At 50.1% G+C, this 27647-nt stretch overlaps 1 protein-coding gene across 3 annotated transcripts; it reads left to right on the top strand.

Moving 5' to 3' along the window:
* Positions 1-7894: 7894 nt before the first annotated feature.
* ACP7 (acid phosphatase 7, tartrate resistant (putative)) lies at positions 7895-23561 on the top strand. 3 transcript variants are annotated; one of them, XM_053667536.1, is made up of 13 exons: positions 7895-7953; positions 9328-9627; positions 14837-15037; positions 15349-15531; positions 16377-16500; positions 16743-16805; positions 16907-17021; positions 17106-17213; positions 17301-17358; positions 17458-17525; positions 17626-17697; positions 20975-21112; positions 22197-23561. In XM_053667536.1, the coding sequence occupies exons 2-13, from the start codon at positions 9507-9509 to the stop codon at positions 22260-22262; spliced, it is 1317 nt and encodes a 438-aa protein (XP_053523511.1). In that variant the 5' UTR covers positions 7895-7953; positions 9328-9506; the 3' UTR covers positions 22263-23561. The 3 variants fall into 3 exon arrangements, with proteins under 3 accessions (XP_053523511.1, XP_053523510.1, XP_036988685.2); XM_053667535.1 differs by lacking the exon at positions 7895-7953 and adding an exon at positions 7966-8190; XM_037132790.2 differs by lacking the exon at positions 7895-7953 and adding an exon at positions 8427-8599.
* The last annotated feature ends 4086 nt before the right edge of the window (positions 23562-27647 follow it).

Raw genomic sequence — 27647 nt, 5'->3', positions numbered from 1 at the left:
TGCTAACATTAGGGGAAACTAAATGAGGGGTATACTGGAACTTTCTGTACTATCTTTGCAGCTTTTCTGTAAATCTAAAATAATTCCAAAATAAAAATATTAAAAAGAAAACTCAACCATTACATGTAATGGTTATAGAACACTTGGGTGAGACACACAGGCAGGGCTAAGGTGCTTGTAAAGATCAGATTTCTCACCTAGGCAATGAATGTACAGGTTTTTAAGTTGTTATTCTTTAAGCTGTACATACAGGTTTTATACTCCGTTCTATGTTACATGAAACAAAATACAACATTTGGATAATGTCTTACACAACGCCTAGTTGTAATCTCTTGCCACTAATGACACTCCCAGCCAGCATGAACACACACATCACAGGCGTTTAGTTCTGTGTTCTCAAGGGAAGATCCTCCGTCCAAAACAAAACCAGCTCCCAAATGGCTCTTCCACTTGGTAAGCGTGTGTTTCATGTTTTTGCTGTTCCTTCTCATAGTATGAAGATCTTTCTCATGGTGATTGTTGTCCTAGATATAATAATATGCATTTTTAAGGATCCTAAATGCAAGCCAACCATGTTTAGTGGCTTTCTTTGTTCTCAGATTTTAACTTCAACTTAAGCTCTATCCAAACCACCACTGAGTGATCAACTCCAAACTTTGAGGAAAAACAAGTCATCTGTGTGGTGGCTTACCCACAGATGAGAACTTAGTGCTTGACTTTCCTCATCAGTGAAGCGGGTATAATACAATCCCTACCTCACAGCCTTGTTACGAAGATGGGTAAAGCCCTAAGGATGGCGCCTGGAACCCACTGACTGCACTAGAAGTTTTTTTATTGAAAAAATAACATGTGAAGAGTTTTTTTAAGGTAATTTTAAATAACACCTGCTTTTAACTCTTAAATATTGATTAAAATCCTCCACCACTCCTCAACAAGACTTTAACGAAAATGTAGCCAAACAATGGTACAATAATAGTTGGGCGGATACTGATGGCTCACATTTGTTGAGGGTCTACCCTGTCCCAGGCCTCAGTCCTGGATCTTACAGAGCCACCACTCCCACCTCATGGCTGGACAGTGTTAAAGATGCTGCTGGACTTGAGGCCTGAACTCTAGGGTGTGACGGCTGATGTCTCTGGATAAAGGGATGAATTGAAGGCAGTGGAGATCAGTGGTTAAGGCTGGAGGCAGAGGGCCCTGGGGATGAATCCCAGCTCTTCTCCTAAGTGTGCTTACTTCTTAGTCAGGTAAGTGAACTTACTTCTCTGAGCCTCAGTTTCCTCTTCCAGAAAGTGAGGATATGAGGGGGCTTGTATGGAATCCACACAATCACATTCATGGTACCTGACACATAGTGAGCGCCCAGCTGGTTGTGGCCATGATTACAAGGATGAGGCCTCAGGTGGGCGGAAGACTGAGAGCTCAGGGGGCTGCCCTGGGTCTGTCACAGGAAGTTTCCATGTGCAGGATGGTGAGTCACCCTTCCTTCCTGCCATAATTTGAGGCAGGGCGGAATCTTCCAGGAGGTGAGCTATGTCCTGGGTCTGCCCCTCACCTTCGGTGGCTCACAGGTCGCCTGACATGTGACACCATAGTCAGGATGAAATCACGGAGCCCAAATGTTGGGATGAGAGGAAATGGATCTCTCCTTGCCTCTTCCTCCCAGTCTCAAATTCTTGGACCCAGCATTTACCAGGTTTCCTCTGAAGCAGAGGGGCCCCTGGGTGTGGGCACTGGGCATGTAACCCCCAGTCAGGAAGGTGGTATGGAAGTTGAGAGTGGATTCATGCTTTCAATAGTCGGTAGGGTTCTGGCTGGTGTGGCTCAGTGGATTAAGCGCTAGCCTGTGAACTGAAAGGTCGCCAGTTCGATTCCCCTGTCAGGGCACTTTCCTGGGTTGTCGGCCAGGTCCCTGGTTGGTGTGTGAGAGGCAAAAGATCTGAGATCTGATCTATGTTTCTCTCACACACCGATGTTTCGCTCCCTCTCTCACTCCCTCCTTCCCCTTTCTCAGAAAATAAATAAATAAATAAATTTAAAAAATGGGACTCATTCACGTGTGCAGTCATTGAAGAAATCTTTATTGTGCATCTACATGTGCCAGATAGACACGCTCCTGCCACCCTGAAGGTGACAGTCTAGTGGGGAAGTCAGACAATGAACATAGCACATAAGCAAATGTGCTCTGTTAGGAGGTGACGCATGCCATGTGACACTACCGGGCAGGGTAAGCCAGGGCAGTGGCTGGCAAACTGCAGCCTGCGAGTCAAGGCTAGGCCATCTTTTGTTTCTGTACAGTTTCCAAACTAAGCGGTTTTTGCATTTTTTAATGCTTGGGAAGTCAAGAGAAAAAGATTTTGTGATGAGTAAAATTTACATGAAATTCACATTTCAGTGTCCATCAGTAAAGTTTTATTGGAACACAGCTAGGCTTATGGGTTACATATTGACTGTGGCTGCTTTCGTGTTATAACCACAGAGTTCAACAGAGCCCGTGTAGAGCCCACAAAGCCTAAACTATTTAATATCTTGCCCTTCGTTGAAAAGGTTTGCAGACGTCTCTCTGGCTTGGAGATTGGGAGTGGTATGTGAAGGTGGATTGCAGTTTTATTTACATTAGAAAGTCAAGAACAGCCTCACTGAGAAAGTGATGTTTGGGTAAAGCCTGAAGGAGCGGGGAGGAAGCCCAGTGCAAGGGTCCTGAGGTAGCTGTGTGTCTGCTGTGTTCGAGGAGCAATGCAGCAGCCCCTGTTCCGGCAGCAGAGTGAGCAAGGGGGTGTGTAGTGGGAGTTGAGGGCAGAATGGTGACAGGGACCAATCATGTGGACTGGGCCACAGGGAGGACCTAGGCTTTTACCCTGAGTAAGATGGAGCCACTGGGGGCTCTGGGCAGAGTGCTGCTCAATCTATGTAGCCTCCATCTTCCCATCTATACAATGGGGTTAATAACTGGGATGTAATATCAGTGAGATTATTCATGCAAAGCACTAAGTATGGGACCTGGCACCTGGGGAGTGGTCCCTACAAGGAAGCTGAGATAATGATGGTCATTCCCCAGGAAAGACTTCAAGACCCGTACGCCACCCCCCTCCCCTGTTCCACTTGTCTGGGTCCTACACTCCTCCTCTGCCCCTTGCTGCATCAGGAATCTGAAGGCAGCACAATAAGGTGCTAAGGCCTGTTGAGCCTCAGTTTCCTCATCTGTAAAATGGGCTTTGTAATGTTTTCAGTACAGGTTGTCAGGGCCATTCGATAAACCCTTTCACACCCGGGGCGCCTGGCACACACCAGGTTCTCAGGAACGAGTAGCTGCTCTGTTTTTACCACAATCATCAACAACAATAGCTACATGGATCTCTTTAAATATTTCTCCCAACATTTTATTATGAACATTTTCAAACATGAAGGAAAAGTGAAAGAATTTTCCAAGGATTACACACATCTACCTACCACCTGGATCCTACCATTAAACACCTGACTACTTTTGCTTTCGCCACACATTTGTTCGTTCCCCTACCCACCCGTCAGTTCATTCTCTGTCGTGATGAATTTCAAAACCGTGAGATATTTTTGTTAGGATTTTGAGGACTCGGTTTACACTAGCACCATTTTTAGCACTGTTCTTAGTCCATTACGTACACCCACTCATCTGGTTCTTAGTGACTCCCTGAAACATATCCAGTAAGCGGTGTGGTATATTAGCTCCCTTTTACAGGTGAGGAAACTGAGGCAAAGAGAAGCAAAGGACTTATATCAAAGGACTTTTACCACTAATGCTTACTCTTTTCTTCTCAGACTGGGGGAAGTATGCCACGCAGTGGGACAGCATGCAGCCAGTGTACGAGAATGTTTAGAAGACTCCGGTGACAATAGCCCTGGACTATGGCATGACCCTGATACAGCCCAGATCCCACGTCTGAGAAAAAAAAATGCACCAAGGAGGGGCACCCGCTGTTACCAAAGGTAGCTTAGGGGTAAGTGGACCCTGAGTGGTTGAATAAAATCCGTTGTTAATAATCGTAGCTACTACTGATTGCGTAGCTCTTTCTTTGTGCCCCACCCTGTATTGCAGGCTTTACATGCTGTATCTTCCCAAGCATTTGTGAGGTAGACACTGGCAGACCCACTTTAGAGATTAAGGCACTGAGGCTAAGAGAAGGGTAGGACTTGCCCGAGGCTCTCCTGGTTGTGGAACCAGGATCCAAATCCAGGCTCATCAGTTCCATGAACCATTAATTTCTGACTGTTTCTACCTTCTTATATTTCAGTAATAAGATACTATTACTTTCATAGTGGAAAACACTTTTTAAGAAGAAATTTCTTTATAAAAGCAGACTCGTTTATCCTTATTTTATTAGCCATGTGTGTTCCTTTGATGAAATGGAAAACCCTACTTCACACTCAAAAACAAGTTCTGATCAATTGCCAACTTAAATGTAATGCAAAATGATAATGTTTTTGGAAAATAACGTAAGAGAGTATCAGCATATTTCTGAGGTATGGAAACATTTCTTAAATAGGATGTAAAAGTAACTATCCTTAAGGAAAAGATTGAGAAATTGGACTATGTTAAAGATAAGACCTTCTCATACTCTGGTTTTTCTTTAGATCATATAAATATTTTGCCTTTTAAAGTTAAGACCTTCTGTGCATTAAAAAGTGCCATTCAGAGAGTGAAAAGGCAAGCCATTGAGTAGAAGATGTATATAGTATGTACAACTAACAAATGACTGGTGTCCAGAATATATAAAGAACAAGTCCATTTAAAAAATGGACAACCTGCCCTGGCTGGTGTGGCTCAGTGGATTGAGCACCAGCCTGCAAACCAAAAGGTTGCTGGTTCGATTCCCAGTCAGGGCACATGCATGGCTTGCGGACCAGGTCCCCAGGTGGGGGCATGGGGGAAGCAACTGATTGATGTATTTCTCACACATGAATGTGTCTCTTCCTCTTTTTCTCTCTCCCTCCCCCCTCTCTAAAAGTAAATAAATACAAATTTCAAAAAAAGAATGACCCAGTAGGAACGTGAGCAAGACACTTGAACAAGCCCATAATGAAAAAGGACATCCAAAAGGCCAACATGCGAATGAAAAAGTGTTTAATTCTATTACTTATCAGGGAAACAAACTAAAACTACAACCAGCTACCACTACACATCCAGTGTGATGGTTAAAATGAAAACACCTGATACGGCCAAGCGTTGGCGAGGATGTGAAGCAATGGAAGTGCCCAAACATGGCTGGAGGGGGGAGAAGAAATGATTACAATCACTTTGGAAACCTTTTTGGTGGTGTCTAGTAAACACACACACACACACACACACACACACACACACACACACACACACTCTGTGACCAAGCCATTCTCCTCCTGCCTTTGTATCCAAGAGAAACGTGTATATATGTTCACTTATGTTGTGAATGTACTAGGACAAAATATGTACTAGAATGATAAGCTCCATATTATTTGGAAGACACAAAAATGGAAACAATTCAGATTCCCAGCTGGCATATAAATAAACTGCGGTGCACTCCCACAATGCAATGCTACTCGGCAATGGGGAGGAATGGCCTGCGTTTCTACACCCAACCCAGATGAATTTCACCATCGTGATATTGAGAGAAAGAAGCTGGGCCCAAGAGTTCACACTATATAATTCTGTTTACATCACGTGGAAAGTAGGCAAAATGAAACCCCTGCCTCCCCTGCAGGGAGGCATCCTTAAACCTGAGTCGGGTAGAAGTCAGTAAAGTGGGGGCCTCCGCAGGGAGAAGGTAGTGCCCGGAGGAGGCAGCGGGGGCCTGTGGGAAGCTGGGAAGGTTTGTTTCGTCACCTGGGGGCGGTGATACAGGTGTGTTCCCTTTGTCATAATTCATTAGGTGGAATATCTATGTTTCAGGCACTTTTCTGTATGTGTGTCATACTTTACCATACTGAAGATTTGAATAATGTAAAAATGACTTTGAAAAGTAGGCTCACCATCGCTTATCTCCCAAACTGGACAGACCAGATGTCTCGGGTACAACATAGGATTGCAAGGGCTGCTTGTGGCATTTGCCTCTGTTCAGGGACTCTGCTGAGAGGTTTACAGCTGCTACCTCATTTAATCTCCACAATAACCCTTTGAGGTTGTTACTATTGTTGTCTGCATTTAGCAGATGGGGACACTGAGGCACAGTGAGCTATGCTCATGCTGGATCTAAACACAGGCCGTCTAGTGTCAGAGTATGTGCTCTGCTTAGCACCACAAGAGTCTTCACTCTGAAGAGTGGAATAAAAAATAGGGAGGTAGAAGTGTATCTCTCAAAACACAAAAGTATCTAAAAAGAGGAACTGGAAATAGTTTCACGGCCATTCTGAGAGGGGGGAGGGGCTGTAAGTGAGCTCCGAGCCCTCGCCCACCACGGTTCGAGTGGGGCTTTGCACCCAAGTGGTGCATGCCATTCAGCAGTTGTGTGAACTTCGATGGGAGAAACCATGACCTTGTTGCTTTTACTCTCCATTACTTTAGCAGTCCTCAAAATGCAGCTTGGGAATGCTGGTGAGCCCTCAAGACCTTTTCCAGGGGTTAGTGAGGTCAAAGCCATTTCCTAAAAACACTAATGTGAGTCTGTTTTTTTTCACCCTCCGAAGCCTATCTGACCTGTGATGACGTCACCACCCCGCTGGCTAATGGAACATATATGTTCACATATGTTCATATATGTTTGCATATGAACACATATGAATATATACATGTGCATTGTGTTTTAAAACTTCTCAGTTTTCTTCATTTATTTTTATTTTTAAATTCCAGTTGACACACGACAATATGTTAGTTTCGGGTGTACAACATAGTGCAGTTGGCCAATATCCATATTAGAAGCTGCACATACAAAAGCTCTTTGGGGCACCTCAGTGATTTTTTAAGGAGGTCAAGTTGGGCTGCTCCGCCTGTGGATTAGCCTTGTCTCTGTCCCACTGCCTCACAAATAAACTCTCTTTCACCATAAACTAAGAGAGAGTAGAGTCTAGGAACGGCGGGTGTAACTGAAATTGAGCGCGTCTTCGGTCGTGGGGCAGGGACAGTGTAGGGGGAGGGGTGGGACGGTGGGGAACAGGCCGCGGGACCACGGCGCGCCACTGGCTTCGTCATGAGGAGAAAACACAGACGTTTCCAAATCCCACCGCAGTCATTGCAGGACTCTGGCACAGTCACCCACACTTCTAAATGACCATGATTTTGTGACCTGCCGCTAGATCTTAAAGTGTCTTTGTTTTTATTTCTTTATTTTAATTCTCACCCACGGATAGGCTTATTGATTTTAGGGAGAGCAGAGGGGAGGGAGAGACAGAGAGAGACGTCGGTCCCACGGCCGACCCTGCAACCTAGGCCTGCACCCTGACCCCAGCGGGACTGGAGATGCGCCCCAACCAACGGAGCCACACCGCAGGGCTCGATCTCGAAGTTCAATGAGTTAAGAAAGAAGCATATAGTGTGCTGTACATGTGCAACTAATACAACATAATATTGAATGTATACTGTAACTGAAAGTGAAATTTAAAAAAGAAGCAAGTAATTCAAACATAGTGGTGTTTTAAAAGTTCCGCGAAGGATTAACTCAAACATAAGGGCTCACGAGCATGCGTTACTGTATCACATACTTGTTTTGCAAACATTTGTGTATCTGTCGCCAGACCTCCTGCTGCGCCGGGAACCCCCGAGCGGACTTTGGGGCAAGCCACTCACAAGCCTCCAACCCATCACAGACGTCAGCAAATTCTCGGTTGCTTCGTCCCGGACCCCGGGGCGATTTCTGGAGTTCATGCATTAATAGTGGAAATAACAGGCTGATTCTTATCCACCTGTTACTCTGGGCCAGGTGCGTTCTCTGCATGAAATTTCGTGCGTCAACAGGTTTAATCCTCACGACAGCCCATAGAATGAGTACCATTGTCACCTTCCTTCTGTAGGTGAGGAATCCCAGGCCCAGCGAGGTCGCGTAACCGGCCCGGGGCGCGCAGCTCGAAAGCAGCACTGACACCCTGGAGTTGGATTTTGCGTGTTCAGCCTGCCGGGGCAGTCTCGGGAGGAATCGGCGGGTTTAGCTTGCTGAGGGAGCGAGGTGGAAGGAACTGAGAGGAAGACGAAGCCGGCACGACCGGATGGGGTACCCCCAGGGTCGCAGGCCTCGGTGCCCGCGCGCCTGGGTACGGTGGGATCCTACAGGGCCCGGGCTGCGGGGCCGACGTCCGCACGTCGGGGGTCCCGCAGCCGCGGGGAGGGGCGCCGGGGGGCCAGGGCAGCCTTACCCGTCCCGGCGCTCACCTGGTGGCCGACTTGGAGGCGGCAGCGGCGGCGCACCAAACTTTTCTGGGTCCTCCTTCTCACGCCCCGCCCTGGGGGCGGGGGGCGGGTGGGCGTGGGGCACCCAGGACCGGCCAGACCTGTGGGACCCGGGGCCCCAGCTGTCTGCGGAGCCTGTCACCTGGAGAAGCCAGGCTCTTCCGGGGCTGGGACGGCTGTGGGCGGCGGGATGCCTCGGCGCTGCAAACTCATAAATACTGCAGCCGCACTGGTGGCCGGAGACCTGCGTGCGGGCAGTTGGTGCCCTCGAGGGTGAGCGGGGCACAGGGAGGGCGCCCCCCGCCTCAGCTCCGGGCCTCCGGGCCTCCGGGCCTGGCGGGTCCTGGGGAGCTGGAGACCTGACTGGAGCTGGCAGGAATGGGCTGCGGAGAAGGGGGGTGGATATGCAGGTGGAGATGGGGTGGGGGTGGGCGTGGGGGTCGCAAAGCCAGGATGGGGTTCTGGAAGGGGGATGGTAGAGGGGATGGAGCCGCTCCAGGTGGGATGGGCTTCTGGGGGATCTGGGGACGGCATGGAGAATCGAGGTCACTAAGACCGAAATAGAAAGCTGGAGGCTGGAGCTCACTGGTGAGGTCCCTGAGGGCAGGGCGGAATGCTAGGGATGCAGGGAATCAGGTAGAAGGCACCGGGGTTACTAAGGCCAGGATGGAATGCTGGGGTGGGGTTGCCAAACGCAATTTCCTGCAGGAGCCCCCATCCCACTCCCAAATGGGAGCGGGAGCTGTGGTTCAGAGCCAGGGCTCTGGAGCCGGGACCTCCTGGGTTCCAACACTGGCTCCATCACATCCCAGCCTTGCAACTCATCACTGGGTTGCTCATTTTCCTGACCTGTGCTTTGGGGCTGCTGATCACAGTGGCCACCACACAGAGGAATGCCGCGAGGCTCCCGGGACTTCATCTGTGCAATGTGCTTAGCACCCCTTGAGGCTCAGAGAGCATTAGCTGCCAGGGAGTGACCATTATTTTTGTTTGCTTGCCAGCATCTGGACAACCAGTTCCCTCGAAGACCTCCCTACCACCCGGCCTCCCCCGCAGTGACGTTACCTGGTGTCTCTCCATTCTCCTTCCTCCGGGCCTCTCCTACTGTCCCTGACCAAATCTGATCTACTCCGGCCCAGCCCCCCACCCTTCCCCCATCTCTGCACCCCACCCCTCCACTATGAGCCCCTGCCTTCCCTGCCGGTGCTGTTGCTGTCTGCTCCTGTTTTTCTCCCTGGGAATCCAGGGCATCCCACAGGACCCCAACGCTGCTCCGGAGCAAGTCCACCTGTCCTACCCAGGTAAGTGGGACCCCTCCCAGGGCATTTCCCATGGAGGCCCATTGGGTTGGGGTCTCAGGAGTCCCACACTGATTGCTGTGGGACCCTAGTCTGGTGGCTGACTCTTCCCGAGCCTCAGTGGTCCGCATCTGTTAAATGGGAATCACAAGCAGCGGTGCATCTGGCTGTGTGGGAGAAGGTTCTGGAGCCCAGCCTCTAGTGAGCGCTCTCCAAGGGGGCTGCTGTTGCCCACGCTCATGGTGTCACTGCTCACTGTGCTCCCACAAGGCTGCCTCCTGATTCTCGATCACGAGGTGGTCGTGCACTAAGTGGTCGGACTCCAGACTCTGAATCCTTTGCACCCAGATTCCCTGGGTTTGAATCTCAACTTTGCTGTGTGGCCTCGGGCAAACGACTTAACTCCTCTGGCCTCAGCCTCCTCATCTGCACAGTGGGTTGATAGCAGTGTGACCTCACAGTGAGGAATAAGTGATATATTACCTACAAAGTGGCAAAAATGGAGCTTGATGTGTGGCAGGCGGTCTCACGTGCGTTTGTCTCAGGACTGCTTAGCACAGCTAAAATTATTGAGAACCTCAAAGAGCTTTAGTATATGTGAGTTATATCCACAGTGTTTGCCATATTAGCAACCAAGACTGAGGCATTTAGAAATGTTTATTGTCATTTGAAGGGAACAATAATAAACCCATTCTGTATTAAGGTAAATTATATTTTTTCATGAAAAATAACTATACAAAGAAAAGAAATCTTGTAAGAAGAATGGCATTGAATTACATCTTTTTAAGTCTCTTTAATGTCTGCAGACAGTCAGGTCCTCCTCACATCTGCTTCTGAGCCAGCCTGTTTCAATATGCTGCTTTGGATGACATACATGGAGAAAATTGGGTCTCATGCAGACATGCGGTTGAAATAGAGGAGGATTTTGAAAGGAATTTCCAATAATTGTGGCTGTTTCTTTTCCACCAAAACCCAAATCTTTTCTCTTTCCTTCCTTCCTTCCTTCCTTCCTTCCTTCCTTCCTTCCTTCCTTCCTTCCTTCCTCCCTTCCTCTCTCTTGGTCCCTCCCTCCCTTTCTGTTTATTTTAGCTTTTTATTTTGAAATAATTTTAAATGTACAGAAGAGTTGCAAAGATAATATAGTTCCTGTACCCCTTCACCCAGCTTCCCTTAATGTTCATCTCTTTCATGTCCATGGTACTATCGTCAAAGCTAAGAAATTGACATTGGCATCACATTACTAACTAAAACATGGGTTTTTTTTTTTTTTCGGACTTCACCAGTTTTTCTGCTCATGTCTTCATTTTATCCCAGGATCTGCTGCAGGATCCCCTATTGCATCTAGCCACCGTGTCTCTGGTCCCCTCCTATCTGTGACACTTCCTCAGTTTTTCTTTGTTGTTTGTGTCCTTGACCCTTTTAAGGAGCATAATTTCTTAAAGATTAGTTGCAAGGTGGAATCTGCATGAATAAACTGGCTTTGGCACTTGCTAACCAAGTGACCTTGGATAAGGCACTTTGCCTGGGGGCCTCTGTAAAGGGAACAACACGAAGATCTGTATCTTGGTGCTGCTGAGAAAACCCAGCGAGATCACAGCTGTCCTTCGGCCCACAAAACAACAGTGGCGAATACACTTTGGGCTAGCGCCTCAGTTAGATAACACAGTGAACCTCATTTGGCCTTTAAGCTGTAAGCGCTGTTGTTTCTCCCCTTCTACGAAAGAGTGAACTGAGGCTCCCGGGGTGAAGAGTCTGCCCTCTGGGTCACCCAGTCTGCAAGTCAAACCTAAGCAGCTCCAGAGCCATGGTATTGCTTCTGAAACGTTAAATTTTGTACTGATTGTAGATTGAACAGAAATTCTGCAAAAATATTACAGAGTTTCTATATCCCCTTCACCCAGTCTCTCCTGATGTGTCTTACCTAACCAGGGCACTGTAACTGATGCCAGTTTCCTTGGTACGATGCTATTTATTAGCTGAACTACAGACCTGATTAGAATTTCACCAATTTTCTCATTGATTTAGTTATTCAGCAGTTAGTCGTGTCTCCTCCAAATCGGCCAATTTCTGTCTTTCCTAACCTTTGTGATTTTGACATTTTTGAGTACTAAGCAGTTATTTGGTAGGATATCCCTCACTTGGGGTTTGTCTGCAATTTTCTCGTGATTGGAACTCAGTGATGTGATTTTCTGGCAAGGCGACAGTCGGTGTGATGCTGTGTCCTTCCTACGTCCTGGTGTCGTGGCTTATCGCTGTTCCTGGTGCTGTTCGCCGTCATTGCTTAATCCCTGGGTTTCTCCACTGTACGGTTCTTATTCTTTCCTGTGTTGTTAATAAATATCTTGGGGAAGATTTCTTGAGACTACAAACATCGCGTTTCTTTTGAAACTTTTGCTCGCTAATTTTAGTATCCATCAGTGGATCCTGTCTGCAACAATTGCTGGTGTGGTGTTTGGCTAGCTGTAATCTACTAATTCTCTTTCCATCTAATTAAAATTTTACCCTAAGGAAAGGCTGTTCTTCCACCCTTTATTTATTTATTTATTCAATTATTTATTTATATCAGTAGGGGCTCGTGGATATTTATTTTATTCCATGGGTTAAAACCTATATTATCATTATTTATTTTGTGGCTCAAATTGTCCCTGATTTGGTCTTTTGCAGTTCCTTTGGATTGGCTTCTGTGTTCTTTGAACAAAAAACACATCTTTTGGGGGAGCATTTCCTAACTTTCTACCACCACAAATTATTCCAGGCTCATCCTATATATTTCCTGCCCCATCTCTGGAATCACCAACTTCTGCCAGGCTCCCTAATTCCTTCCATTGGAGAACGGGTATTTAGAGACCAAGGTCTGAGCAGTAGGTGTGCTCATTGCTAGTGAGGCATCATTGTTTCTAGGCCTTCTCACAAATGGAGCAAGGGCATACGTGTGTGTGTTTATAAGCATGTGCCACATCTATATTTCTGTATCTACATACACGCATATTAAATACAAGGGGATCATACTGACACCTTGATTTCAGTCCAACATCAAATGTTCGTTTGTTTCTTTTTTTGTTCATCCTCACCCAAGGACATGCTTATTGATTTCAGAGAGAGGGGAAGGGAGGGAGGGAGAGAGAGAAACATTGGCTGGTTGCCTCCCATAGGCACCCCGAAACTGGGGATTGAACTTGCAACCTAGGCACGTGACTGCAAATTGAATTGGCAACTTTTCCGTATATGGGACGATGTTTCAGCAAACTGAGGCGCACCAGCCAGGGCTCAAATGTGAATTTTTTTTTAAAGTTTATTGTTGCCTTCTGTACTTGTTTGTGACTGTTTTCTTTAACCTTGATACACCTAGCTCCTGCGACCTCCAGCATGCTTCCTCACTGGTTCAGTGCCGGTGGAGGCAGGAAGTGGCTTCAGAGCCGCTCGCCATGTCCCTGTGGGGACACTTCCTGGGCGACGGCGCCGCATGCAGCCCTCCCCCTCTGTCCACTCCAGGGCCCAGTCAGGGCTGCTTCCCACGTGGCTTTTCTTCCCCGCCCCTTCAGTGTGGTTACTTTATTCATTTTTAAATATAGTTTCAACCATTTGTTAGTATTTGTATTCCGCACTAGCTTCTCCTCGCACCCTGGGTAGTTTTGTTGGTTTGTTTTGGGGGAAGTATGAAGGAAATATGAAACATGACTATGATTCTAGGAGTCAGAATTTTTATGCAAAAAAGATAGACTCCCAGAGGCAGTCTCCCTCCTCATTCCTGCTACCCCGTTTCTCCTTGTCTTCTACGCCTTCCCTTCCCATCCACCTCTGGTTAGCAACCCATCTCTTCAGTTTCTGGCATAGCCGGCCTGCATTTCTTTTGTGCAAACGAGCACATCCTTGTGTTTCTTTATTGTACTCTCCTCCATGAAGAGTAGCTGACTATACATACTCGCATATGCTTTGCGTTTTGAATTTTACGTCCCGGATATCATTCCATACCCTAGAGTTCCTGGAGCTTGTCCTCTTTCCCTTTGACAGCTGCACGGTGCTCCGCTGTGTGCGCGTTGTAGAGCTCATTCGGTCACTCCGCGGTATGTGGGCGCTCCCGTTGCTTCTGGTATTTTGCGATTACACGCAGCGCCGCAACGTGTTACCTCATGCGTGTGCATTTTCGTGTTGCTAGAGGGAGAACTTCTGCTGTAAACGTTACACTATACTTCATAATATATTTTTTAAAGATTTTATTTATTTATTTTTAGAGAGAGGGGAAGTGAAGGGAGAAAGAGAGGAAGAGAAAGATCAGTGTGTGGTTGCCTCTCTGGCACCCCCTACTGGGGACCTGGCTCTCAACCCAGGCATGTGCCCTGACTGGGAATCGAACCGGGGACCCTTGGTTTGCAGGCCAGCACTCAGTTCACTGAGCCACACCAGCCAGGGCTACCTCACAATATTTTTAAAACCATGATTTGGTTGCTCTTTTAAGAATTTTGGAGAATCAAGTTCTTTTAAGAACTTTTAAGAATTTGGAGTAATCAATCATGTAAAAGTCTGCTTTTGAATATCTATCTATATATGCTCCTGGACATAAAAAAACACTGTATAAAGGTTGACTCTAGAAATGGACGGACCTGGTGGCACTGGGCCTGCTTCCTGCATGGCAGGTATCAGCCGAGCTGGGCGGTGGCTGCCCCTTTAAGACCCAGCAGGGCCTGCAGTTTGCCACACTCCCCAGAGCTCCCTACTGCCTTACTCGCTGCAGCTGACCCTTTCCTCCATTTATGTGACCTGGCTGGCCTCTAGACATTTGTTTGAGTTTATGACCCCTAAATGATATCATGTGTGCAACATGCTTGTCACAAAGGCATGTACACAGTAAATACTGATATTAATAATAATAGTATCCATTCACTTTTATAACCCTAACGTGCTATCCATTATTTCAAGTGCTTTACCTATTATTTGTTAATCTATGCCTCATATCAACCTTATAGAGTAGATACTATTATTATTCCACTTGACAGATAAAGTAACTGAGGCTTAGAGAGGCAGTGACTTGTCCAAGGGAAGCACAGCTTGGAAACGGCGGAGCTGGGATTGAACCTGGGAAGTTCGACTACCTGTGTCCTTAACTCCTGCGTGTTCAGGAGTTGTCGGTCCCTGCCCCTCGCTCTCTCCGCGCATCCCCCCCCGCCCTGCCCCGGCGTCACTGCTCAGTCCCTCTCTGTCCCTTTCTGCCTAGATGAGCCGGGATCCATGACCGTCACCTGGACCACCTGGGTTCCGACCCCGTCCGAAGTGCAGTTCGGGCTGCGGTTCTCGGGGCCCCTGCCGCTCCGGGCCCAGGGCACCGCCAGCCCCTTTGTGGACGGCGGCTTCCTCCGGCGGAGGCTCTACATACACCGCGTCACGCTGCGGGGGCTGCTGCCGGGCGCCCAGTACGGTGAGAGGGGTTCCGGGCCGGGTGTTCAGGGGGGAACGGAAGGGGGGAGGGAAAGGGATGAGAAGCCGGCACTGGCAGGTGGGTCAGGCCGGGCTGCCGACTCTGCGGCGGATGCCAGCGGTTGTCTGAGACCCTGGGACGGGAGGGGTGGGGACCTGGAGTGAGGTGCGCAGAGGGGCGCGGGCCAAACCTGTTCAGTGCCTACCCCGTTCCCTGCCCGACGGAAGGTGTGTGTGGGGGGAGGGGGAGGAAATATACTGGGGGCTCCCAGCTGACCGTGACCTTTCCCGTGTCCTTCCCCTTCCCTTCAGTTTACCGCTGCGGCAGTCCTCGGGGCTGGAGCCGGCGGTTCCGCTTCAGGGCCCTAAAGAAAGGACCCCACTGGAGCCCCCGTCTGGCTGTGTTTGGGGACCTGGGGGCTGACAACCCGAGGGCCCTACCCAGGCTGCGCAGGGACACTCAGCAGGGCATGTACGATGCTGTTCTCCATGTGGGTGAGGCATTGGCGAGGGCTTGCCCGGAGGTGTGGGGGGAGGGAGGCTGGGGTGGCAGCCACCCCAGGGCTGTGGAGGGGCCTGGGCAGGGCCCTGAAGGGACTGGGGACTGGTCTGGTTGTGCAGATGGTGTCTGGGGTGGCCAGACCGCCCAGTTTAAAGCCCCAAGTCGCATCCTTAGAGCCCGGCCTTCTGGTTTCCTCCCCGTGTTATTATTGTTAGAGCCCAGGCCAGTTCAGCATTCTCAGGACTGTTGTGATGACTAAATAAGTCGGCCTTGTCTGGTATGCTGTGTTAGTTGTTATCACTGCTGTTGTGATTTGTGGGGACAGGGAGCCAATGGGACGTGAAGACTGGGGCTGGTGTGGTTCAAAGCCACAGAGTCTGGAACTGGACTCCCAGGGTTTGCCTCCTGGATCTTTGCTAACCAGCTCTGCGACCTCGGGGGGAGCACTGAACCGCTTTGGGCCTCAGTTTTTCCACCTGAAGTGGGGATAATAATAACAACACCCACCTCAGAGGGTGTTTTAAAGATTTAAACGATCAAGCATGTAAAGCATTTGGAACTGTGCCTAGCATAAAACCAGTACCAGACTATGTCGGTCTTCGAGTTGTCGCTCTGGGAGGGCCCGAGAGGGCAGGCAGAGACGTGATTGGAGCACAGGAGACCAGGGCCCAGAGACTCGGGGAACACTTCCAAATGTGTACACGGTGGGCGTGAGGTAGGGATCAGAGAACTGGGATGGCCCAGCCCACACCTGAGCAGCCAGGGCTCTCAGTTCTGGCGAGAGCAGAGCTGGGTCTGGGTCCTCGCTCTCTAACCACCCCCCTTGCCCACCCCCCAGGAGACTTTGCCTACAACATGGACCAGGACAACGCTCGAGTCGGTGATGAGTTCATGCGGCTCATCGAGCCCGTGGCTGCCAGCCTGCCGTACATGACCTGCCCTGGGAATCACGAGGAACGCTAGTGAGGACCAGGGGCCTCAGGGTGGGCACGGGCCTGGCCAGTGAGAACACGTGTGTTCTTCTTGGTGTCTCACCTTAGTTCCTCATGCTGCAACAGCTCATTTGTGGTAGCGAGAGGAGAGGGAAGGAGAGGAGGGGAGGGACGGACTTCAAGCCAGACTTGACTTCATAGTCCTGGGAGGTGGGTGGGTGGGGCACCCAGACCCTCCCGCGCCCCCTAGCATTTTACTTCTCTTTATCCAGCAACTTCTCTAACTACAAAGCTCGCTTTAGCATGCCGGGGAACACTGAGGGCCTGTGGTACAGGTAAGCTGGAGAGGGGGCGGCTAGGGGACTGGCCTCCCTCTCCTGAAGGATGGGAGATGCAGCCAGACCCCATCTCTGACCCCTGCCCTTTGACCCCTCAGCTGGGACGTGGGCCCTGCGCACATCATCTCCTTCTCCACGGAGGTATATTTCTACCTCCACTACGGCCGCCACCTGGTAGAGAGACAGTTTCACTGGCTGGAGAGAGACCTCCAGGTAACCTGGGTAGAGGTCACCTCTTGGACCTGCCTCCCCTCCCCTCCCCTGGCCTCCACCTCTCACTCTGGTCTTTCTTTCTAGAAAGCCAATAAGAACCGGGCCGCCCGGCCGTGGATCATCACCATGGGTCACCGGCCCATGTACTGTTCCAATGCTGATGTGGACGACTGCACTTGGCATGAAAGCAAGGTGAGGGCCCCTTCCCTGGGGGCAGGGCGCTGAGACCCGGGCGGCGATCAGCCTGAGTCACCCCTCACCCTTGCTCCTCTTGCCCAGGTTCGAAAAGGCCTCTTCGGCAAGTTATTTGGGTTAGAGGACCTTTTCTACAAACATGGTAAGTGACTGAGGGTGGGCGGGGAGGCTCCCCAGCCCCAGGTTCCAACTCCTACCTCTCCTGGATCCAGGGGCCTGACCCCCACTTGCTCTGTCTCAGGGGTCGACCTGCAGCTGTGGGCTCATGAGCACTCGTACGAACGGCTGTGGCCAATTTACAACTACAAGGTGAGGCTCAGGGAGGGCTGAGGGCTGGTGTCTACACCCGTAGTCAGACTCTCTGGCACGGTCTGGTGTGACTCGCCCCTCTCCCTGGTCCCTTCTCCAGGTATTTAATGGCAGTCAAGAGATGCCCTACACCAACCCTCGAGGCCCTGTCCACATCATCACAGGATCTGCCGTGAGCAGGGCGGGGCAGGGGGCTTCTGACTTTTCTCTTATTCAGGGTCCCACTTGGACCAGCTGGGGTGCTGTGCGTTTCATAGTCACTATCACGTACTCAGCCCTAGAGTTTAGGTACACCTGGAAACGTGCCCATTACACAGATGTGAAAACAGAGGCCCAGACAGTAAACTGCTCGTTCAAAGCCACAAGTTCAATAGATTGCAGGGGCTGGGGGTTTGCCCAGGTGGAACAAACGCATCCACGGACAGAGGGCTTATTATTATTATTATTATTACTGTAACGGAACTCCAGACTATATTCCCACTCCACCCCCTCTCTCACTAATGACCTTCTTCTGTTCTAGAATCCCACAGAGTATTTAGTTGTCGTGTCTTCTTAGGCCCCTCCAATCTCTGACAGTCCCTCAGTCTTCCCTGGTCTTCGCACATTTGCCGACGCTCATGTCTTGGAGAGCGACCTCAGTTTGGGTTTACTAGACATTTTCTCAGGCTGAGACTCGGGTGATGCATTCCGGGCAAGGCAGTCACAGAAGTGATGTGTGTCCTCTCCGCGCTTCCTAGCAGGGGGCGCATTCCCTCTCAGCGATTCCCAGGGGGCGCATGTCGATGGGTCTGTCCTGCAGGTGATTCTCCGAGGCATTGGCTTAAGGAGGTGCCTGCTGGACTCCTGCTCCACAGAGTTATCGTATCTCCCATTTTAATTAATAGGTATCTTGGGGGAGATTCTTTCACACCATGCAGCTGTTCTGTTTCTCCTCAAATTTCACCCACTAATTTTCGGCTGTCGGTGGGTCTAGCCTGCAACAATGAATGCCGTGGCGCCCCCCTGGAATCTTCTATTTCTCTCATTCCTCCTAGATTTATTAGAATCCTCTTGTGAGGAAGAGCTGTCCCTCCCTCTGCCTCATTTATTTGGTTAGTTAGTTATTGATTTGTAACTACGTGGTCTCGTGGGTAATTATTTTGCTCCGTGGGCTACGATCCAGCGCCGTTGCCTGTGTTGCTGCCCAGCTGGCGTCTCAGCTCTGGCCGTTGGGAAACCTCCGGGTTGGCCCCTGTCCCTCTGAAAGGGGCACCTCCTTACTTTCTGGCAGCGCAAGGCGCTCCAGGACCATCCTGTAGTGTTTCCCTGCCCCCACCTGGGAATCAATCACTTCTGCAAGGAGAGAAGTCTTACATATTTATTTAATTCCTCACTCAAGGATATGCTTACTGATTTTAGAGGGAGAGGGAGGGAGAGAGAGATGCATCGATCTGTTGCCTCCCCTACGCGGGATTGAACCTGAAACCTAGGTGTGCGCCCTGACCAGGGATCGAACCCACCTTTTGGTGTTCGGGACAACGCTCCAACCAACTGAGCCACCCAGCCAGGGCAGAGAAAGCTTATTTTTTAAGCTGATTCTTACAGATTAGTAAGAGCCTCTCATGATGAAAATTCAAGCTGTAGAGAGGGCAGGAGGTGAACACCAGCCAGCCACGCCCCGTCTTACTCCCAGTCTCCGTGGCATTTTAGAATGTTCCCTGTATGTGCAAATGAGTAATTGTCTACACAGAAATGGGTTATGGCATCACCCTCTTTTCAAAACAACTCGAATCATGCTTCATACCCTTGCAGCTCTCAACCTTGGTGCTTCTTAGAATGACCTGGGGAGGTTTTAAAACACCGGTGCCTGGGCCCTTGCCCAGACCGCAAGGGGAACCCCCCCGGGGGGCGGGGCCCGGACGGCGCCGCCCGGTGTAGCCAGGTCCGGAGCCGGAAACAGAAGCTTATCGGCACCAGAGGCTCCTAAGGCCCATAGGTGATTGCTATTCTGATGTGTCTTAGCACAGATTAGTTTTTTCCTTCAATTTAAAATTTTGAAATGATGTCAGACTTACAGGAAAGTTGCAATAATAATACGAAGATTTTCCAAAAGGGAACCTTTCATCACACCTGTTTTAATCTCTCTCTTTATATATATACGCATATGCATGTACATATGTGTGTACACACATTTTATTATCATTTTCAGATCCAATGAAGAATAAGTTGCCGAAATGATGCCCCTTTACCCTTTGGTCTATATTTCCTAAAAAAAAAAAAAAAAACAAACCAAGGGCATTATGTTATCTCTCGTCACTACGGTGTAATAATACAATTCAAGTAGTTAACCTTGATAATGTACTATTATTATCTAATCTACAGATCTCACTCAAATTTAGCCAATGCCCCATTTGTGTGCTTTAAATCAAAGCAGAGAGATTTTTTTTTTCTGGCCCAGGATCTAGTCTAAGTTCACATGTGCTATTCTGGTGTCTTGCCTCTTTAGCATCCTTTAATCAGAAATGTTTCCTCGCTCTCCAATCTTCGTGACCTTGAAAAATTTGAAGAGTACAGCAAAACCCTTTTGTAGAATAGCCCTCAGTGTGGGTCTGTGTGCTCACGGTCAGGTGGAAGTTACACCCTTGTGGTAAGCATACACAAAAGAGACGTGTGTTTTCAGGGAACACTACTAGGAGGCGCGTGGTGTCTCTCTAACCCCTTTAAGCCTCAGCTTCCTGTCTGTAGATGCGGTGGGGACCCGTCTCACTGCTGCTCAGTGAAGGTGGTATCTGCCGGCCTCCCCCCCCATGCTCCTCCCTCCCCTTCATAATTAACAAGTGTCTCCTGGAGATATTCTACAACCATGCAAATATCCTGTTATTCTTCAAACTTTCACCACTAGTTTTGCCATCTATCGATGATTTTTGCTTCACTCAGTGTTAGAATGATGGCTGCAAAATGCTGATTTCTTTCGAGGTCCCTCATTTGTCGGGCCCTCTGCTGCAGGGATGAGGTCTCCCTCCGCCCTGGGCGCGGGTGATTTTAAAAGATGTTCTTGGAGGGTCTGCTGGGCGGCGAGGGTTGGGCCTCTCTGATTTCTTCTCTTCTGCAGTTGCGTTTTCCCTTTAATGGTACATCCTGGTCATGTTTCTGTATTGCCCTGCTTCGCGATGGTGATGCTATCATTTGCTTAACTGACCCCACAGACGGGCATTTGGGTGGCTTCTAGCTCAGGGCTTTTGCAGAAAATGCTGCAATGCAGTCTCGTGCGTCCATGCACTTTCTAGAAGACCTGCGCACCGGAAGCCTGGCTGGGTCAAAACACTCGATTGTGAGCATGATTGAGGTCAAGTCTTAACTGACGCTGTCTTCCCTGGGGGCAGCAGGGCCCTGGCCCGGCAGGTTCTTTCTGCTGCTCTGCGGGTCCCCGCACTCGCCCCGACGCGGGTCTGAACGACTGTCTCCCACAGGGCTGCGAGGAGCGGCTGACTAGCTTCACCCTCTTCCCACGGCCCTGGAGCGCCGTGCGGGTGAAAGAGTATGGGTACACGCGGCTACACATCCTCAATGGGACCCACGTCCACATCCAGCAGGTGTCTGATGACCAGGTCAGTGAGGGGTGCCTGAGCCACCAATCCGAGTAGCCAGGCTCAGCGTGCTCTGGAGCCGAGGACTCTAGAGCTGGAAATCCTGGGTTCAAATCCTGCCCCTGCCACTTCCCAGCTAGATAACCTGAAGTAACTTACTTAACTTTGAGCCACAGTTGTCCCATCCGCAAAATGGAAACATTTAATAGTTTCTCCCTCATAGGATTTTATGGGGGTTAAGTGACTTATTATGTATAAAATGCTTAGAACAGCTTCTAAAACATGGTAAATTCTGTAGCTATTCACCAACTTGAAGCAGGGGGAAGAGATAGATGGTGGGAGGTGGGTAAAGGAAGCCGCGTGCGTGGTCCTGCTGGTATAAGGTTAGATGAACCCATTATATTGTCATTATAATTTTAAAACAAGGATAATCACTATGATTTGTTGAGCACTTATTGTGTACCAGATGCCGGGCTAGACACTTTATATTGAGCAGCACCTGAATCGCAACAGTCCATTGCGGAGGATTGTCTTTTCATTTTAGAGATGAGAGAACTGCGGCTCAGAGAGAGGAAGTAATTTTCCCAGGGTCACACAGCCGGAGGGTGGCGAAGCTGGTATCTGACCCCAAAGAACATGCTCTGTTCATTACAAATAACTACCGTTCTACTGAGTGGCTCATGCACCAGGGGCAGGCTTTCGTGTGTGTTATCTTTTTCGGTTCTCCCCAGTTTACAGAAGATGAAAGCTGGGCTCAGAGTTGGGGCATGTGCTTAAGGCCACATAGAGGGTGGCTCTCCTAGGATTAAAGTGAGGATTTTGTCTGACTCCAGGGTGCGCTCTAATAGCAATAACCTGAACTCACACAGTCCTTGTCAAGTGCCCTTTTCGAATATCTCATTTAATGCCCACAACATCGATGAGCTATGTACTATTACTATCATCCCACCTGGCAGATAAGGAAAGCGGAGGCTCAGAGACATCTAGCAATTTGTTGGAGGTCACACAGCCCATCAAAGGCAAAGCTGGGATTTGACCCAGGCCACCTGGCCTCTGAGTCTGGGCTTGCAGCCCTTTATACCTTCACTGTTTTTGTTCCTTGCAGGATGGGAAGATTGTGGATGATGTATGGGTGGTGAGACCTCTGCTCCACCGGATGATGTACCTCTAGGGAGGGAGCAGCTCTCATCAGGAACCACCGGCCTTGCTGCCTTGGCTGGTGCAACAGGACGCTACCCAGGCCCGGCTGGGAGTCAGGGCTGGCAGGCTGGGGAGTCAGGGCGGGCCTGGACTCCTCTGCCTTCCTGAGGCCCCTCGTGGGTGAATACAGCGTGAGGGGGCCGGGCAGCTCTCCCCCTCCTGGAGAGGCGAGGGTCCCGGCAGCTGTGCTGGAGGGCAGGTGTGGACACACACACAGACAGACTCAGGTGGGTGGCACGGCCTTGCCCTGCTGCATAGCACTGACTGGGCGAGGTGCCACAGGCCTGGGGAATAAAGAGGCTTGTGGCCGTGGCTCCGTGGACTCTGCACTTCTGCTGGGGGCGCCCCCTGGGCTGCCCCTCTTCTGTCTGTGGGGGCAAGAAGCGTCACCAGCCTCAACTTGCAAGGTGGACACGGCCATCCTGGCACCCCTCTTCGGCAGGTGGCGACAGTGACTTTCTTCCCTTCAGCCGCCCCTCAGTGCGCCAATGGCCAGAAAGTGCTAAGAAACGTCCCTTTGTGCCACCGTTTCCCAGCCTGGCACTGACTTACCCCGGAAGCGGAGAAGTGTTAACACTGCCTCCAAGCTGGGGCGGCTAGCAAACCTGGGTGTTCACAGACCCGATGTTTTTCTCCCTTCTTCCACCCCCCCACCCTGTTTCCCTTCTTCCTTGCACTATTCAACAGCTATTTATTGAGCGCCCATCATGCACCAGGCCCTGCTCTCAGTACCGGGAGACAGCCACGAACAGGCAGAGAGCTCTGCCCTAGTAGAGCTGGCATTCTACCCAGGGGACAGACAGTGAACCCAATAAATAAATAAACTACACAACAGTGTCGCTATTTAGTGTTGAGTGCTCAGAAAATGTAGGAAAGGGGATGGAGAGCAGGGGAGGAGTCTGAGGGAGAAGCCAGGTGAGGAACCCAGCTGGCAGTGCTCCGGGCAGAGGAAAAGCCAGTGCAAAGGCCCTGAGACAGAAACGTGCCTGCCCTGTCAGGGCATCAGTGGGGAGGCCGGTGTGTCTAGAGCGGAGAGAATAAGGGGAAGATGGAGGCAGCAGGGTGATGGTGCAGATTGTCTGGGGTCTTGTGGGCCATCGGGAGGACTTCGTCCTTTTTCCTGAGTGAGATGGAGCCACAGGAGGGCTCTGAGCTGGTTGGCAAACATGGTGTGACTCCCGTAGTTCTAGGCAAAGGCTGAGGCCTTCCTGGAGGGAAGCCCTGGAGTCCCAACTCTGGCAGCCGACCTCGGTCTGTTCTTCCCCCTCACTGACACTGTCGGCCTGCCCACATCTTATTCCCACCCACTGCCGCTCAGCCCAGGGCGCCATGGCTCCTGGCAGTTTCCGGGACACACCGAGCTCTTTCTCACCGTAGGGCCTGTGCACTTCGTCCCCTGAGTGCCCTCTCCCCCGCTCGCCCCAGGCTGGCGCCTTCTCAGCCCCGGCCTCAGCCTTCCCTGACAGCCCCAGCTAAAATCACTGCAGTCACTCTGTGTCCCATCTGTCTACTTCGTTTCTAGCCCCTAGCATTCTGCAGTTCTCTCATTGGTTTGTTAACTGGTCACTGTCGATGAACCCTGCTGGGCGGGGGTCTGGGAGGGTGGAGACCAAAACCATCTTGTTCATTCCTGGGTCTGTCTCCTCCACCAGGCCCTCCCTGCCCCTTCTCAGGCTGGGTCGGGGCCCTGGGCGCTGCCATTTCAGCCTCGCCCTTTCTGGGCCGTCGCTGCCTGGGAGTGAGCCTGTCTCTACCACTGGACTGCCGACCCAGGAGGGTGGTGTTCAGGGCTCAGTCGGGCCCAGCCCCGCACGAGACAGATGCTTAATAAATATTTGTTGCCTTAATGAAGGCTGCCACATGCCAGGCTCCAGGCAACACCAGGGACAGCAATGAATCAGAGCCGGTCAGGCCCCGTGGGAGGTTGCAGGCAGGCGAGGAAACCCGGTTACCCAACGTGAGTGACAAGCAGTGAGAGCATGCCACGCAAGGGTGCAGCAAGCCCGCGAAGGTGGGGAGTCATCATTGCGCAGTGCGGCCAGACTGAGCATGCCCAGGCGATGGGGTCCAGAGAGCAAAGGCCAGGCTCGGAGAGCCAGGCAGGAGCCAGGTTCAAACCTCAGCTCTGCCTCTGCCTGTGGCATGTGGAGCCACCAGCCCTCTCTGAACCTCCGTTTCTTTACGTGTATCAGAAAGAAAGGTCATACTTTGTGGTGCTGCCTTGGGAATAAATGAGGTTGAGAGCCTCGGTGTTGTCCTTGGCTCCTCTTTTTCAACGCCCCATATTCAGTTACCTAGTTCATTCGGTTGGCTTTGTCTTTAAAAATCTATCTAGAATTTGTCTCCTTCTCCCGCCTGCAAGGCCCCGGCCCTGGGCCTGTCCATCTTCTCTCTCACCTCCTGCCTGGTCTCCCTGCTCCTGTTCCCGCCCCCACAGTCTGCTCCCCACGTGCAGCAAACAGACCTGTGGACGCCTGCGTCAGATCTAGTCCCTCCCTGGCCTCAGCCTTCTCGGGGCACCATCTCTCTCAGGGGAAAAAACCAGAGTTCTCCCTGCGGTCCATCTCACATGACCTGTCCCCGACGCCTCCCTGACCTCATCTCCCACTAGTCGCCCTTGGTGGCCTCAGGCCTATCGGGTCACCCTCCCGGGTTGGCACTGGCTGTTCCCTGGGCCTGGGACTCTGCTGCCAGGTATTCACATGGCTCCCTCCCACTCCTCCAGGCCTCTGATCAAAATCATCTTTTCAGAGAGGCCTTTACTGCTCACCTGTTCAAAACGGCATTCCATCCCCCACTTCCCATCCCCTTTCCCTGCTTTATTTTCCTTCGGGCCATTTGGACTTTGTGTACCCTTTATTTCCTCCATCGGAATGTGAGCCTGGGTGCAGGGGTTTCAGTACCCAACACAGTAGTTGCTCATTGCAGTAGTTTGAATGGATAGCAGTTGGTCAGATGAATAAAGGAAGGAGAAATACGTCAAATGCCTCACGCAGCACTTGGAGCTGAGGGAGCATGTAACATGTAGTAGGAATGACAGTGATTCAGGTGAATCAGATAAAGGCCCAACCCTTGGGGCTCCCATTGCTGGGTGCACAGGAGACAAGCACGTACTGCTGATTGCCACACCTGTGACATGTGACAAGTGACAGGTGACAGAGCCGGAGACCCTGAGGCTTCTGGGAGACGAAGCAGAACCAGGCTTTTGGAGGCTACACAGAGGCCTGCCTAGTAGGACTGGGACGAGCGCTCCCAGAGGGGGCATCCGGGCCCAGCGGGGAGAGAGCTCGCCGGTGGCTGGGATCTGTGCAGAGACAAGAGGGGGAAGCTGCAGGTGTCTGGATTCATTTATTAACGTGTCTTATTTACTGACGCCCTTTGTTTCTCAGGTCCGTCAGAAACGGTTTCTGTTGTTTATAGCTGAGAACCAGGAGCCCTGGCCAGTGTGGCTCAGTTGGTTGGAGCATCATCCTGTAGCTGAAATGTTGTGGGTTCGATGCCTGGTCAGGGCTTATAACTAGGTTGCCGGTTTGGCCGCCAGTCTGGGTGAGTGTGATCCCTAGTCTGGGCACATGTGGGAGGTAACCAACCAACCAACCAACCAACCAACGGATGCCCTCCCATCCTCTGTCTCTATAAAGCAGTGAGAAAATGTCCTTGGGTGAGAATTAAACAAACAAAAAATGAGAACCGTGGAAGACCTGTACACTTTCTATGATGCAAGTGTGGGAAACAGTGTGGTGGCCCAGATGACAGTTTTCCTCTTCTGAAGCTTAAATTGTACCCAGGTTGGTAAAGAAGAAACCCTGAAAATGAGCACACCATCACATGGTAATTCCAGTGTGGGATAGTCAAGTTGCTTTAGACATGGTATCCAGGGAAGGCCTCCCTGAGGAGGTGACATTTGAACCAAAAGATTAGGAGCTGGTCAAAGCAAAGACTGGGAAGAGTGATCAGGCGGAGGGACCAGCAGGTGCACAGGCCCTGAGGCAGGGCTGAGCCTGTGTGTGAGAGACAGCCTTGAGGCCAGGCTGGCTGGCATGGAGGGCGTAGAGTTGCCAGGTGAAACACTGGCGAATGTAACTGGGCGCCCAATGAAATGTGGATTTCAGATAAAGAATAAATACAGTAAGTACCTCACAAATATGACATGAGATACACTTATCCTAGAAAATGACTTGGAGTGTGTCTGAAATCCGATTTTCGTTGAACATCCAGTATTCGTACTGGCTAAATGTTTACTGCAATCCTATGGGGGAGCAGGAGAGAAAGTGGAGGGAAGTGGAACGCAGAGGACGGAGAACGCCGGGCCCTGGCTCCCGCGTGCAGGGCACAGCGCGCTGGGGGGCGGGGGGAGGGGCTCCGCTCCCGGCGCAGCGCCCCCTCTTCCCTCCCAGGACCTCCTTCCACGTCTTTGCTGCGACATGTCAGCAAATTAAAAAACAAACAAACAAACGATAATATCCTTATTTTTCTTCAGGAGAGAAAAATAACACTCTCATCGTTGAAACAAGTCCAAACCATGCAAAAATAAATAAATAAAACAGAACCAGAAATTTCCCAGCTGTTCCCTTACTCACAGCTTCTAACTTTGAACATTTTAATATTTTCCCTTATAACCCTCGATTATTAAAAAAATATAGGCACTCTCATGCTCTTGTCAGCAACGCATGCGCTGAAGTCCAAACTATACACAGAAGAGAATAGCATGGCCCCGCACGAGCATGGCATGCGAACTCACGAAGTGGTCCACAGGGCAATATATCCAAATACTGACTGAATATGTTGTACACCTGAAAGTAATATAATGTCATATATCAATTATAGCTCAATAAAAAAGAAAATACTATTATATGATATGGGTGAGTTTGTAACCAGTTTTTCTTTCCCACATAAATTAACATGGGCATAATATGTCCATTCTGGTTTTTTTTTCATTTTTAAGCATAAACATTATTTTTCAAATAGTTTTAGATTCACAGAAAAATTTCAAAGATAGTACAGAGTTCCCATAAGCCCCATAGCCGGTTTCTCCTATTATTAAAACCTTCACCTCAGTAGAATTCATTTGTTACAAGTAAGGAGCCACTATTGATACATTATCTTATTTTTTTAATTTTTAAGTATATTTTATCGATTATGTTATTATAATTTCCCCCCTTATCCCCCTCTCTCCTGCACCCCCCTCCAGCACTCCCCTTAGTTCATGTCCATGGGTCGTACATATAAGTTCTTTGACTTCTCTGTTTCCTATACTGTCATTAACTGTCTATTTTAGTGATACATCGTTATTAACTGGAATCCATGCTTTACTGCACTTTAAAAATGTTTAAATACATCTTGATTAAGATGGAAT

Source organism: Artibeus jamaicensis, unplaced genomic scaffold, assembly GCF_021234435.1.
Source record: "Artibeus jamaicensis isolate MK-2021 breed Jamaican fruit bat unplaced genomic scaffold, CSHL_Jam_final contig_47, whole genome shotgun sequence".
Classification (NCBI taxonomy): Eukaryota; Metazoa; Chordata; class Mammalia; order Chiroptera; family Phyllostomidae; genus Artibeus; species Artibeus jamaicensis.
Note: the sequence above shows the minus strand (reverse complement) of the source record. Positions and strands in the feature narration are given on the sequence as shown.

Excerpts from the sequence above, each read along its gene's own strand:
- ACP7 (XM_053667536.1), top strand. The coding sequence starts at position 9,507 with ATGAGCCCCTGCCTTCCCTGCCGGTGCTGTTGCTGTCTGCTCCTGTTT. Across the intron at positions 16,806-16,906 it reads ACTGAGGGCCTGTGGTACAG|CTGGGACGTGGGCCCTGCGC; the intron begins GTAAGCTGGAGA and ends TTGACCCCTCAG. Across the intron at positions 17,526-17,625 it reads GGCCAATTTACAACTACAAG|GTATTTAATGGCAGTCAAGA; the intron begins GTGAGGCTCAGG and ends TCCCTTCTCCAG.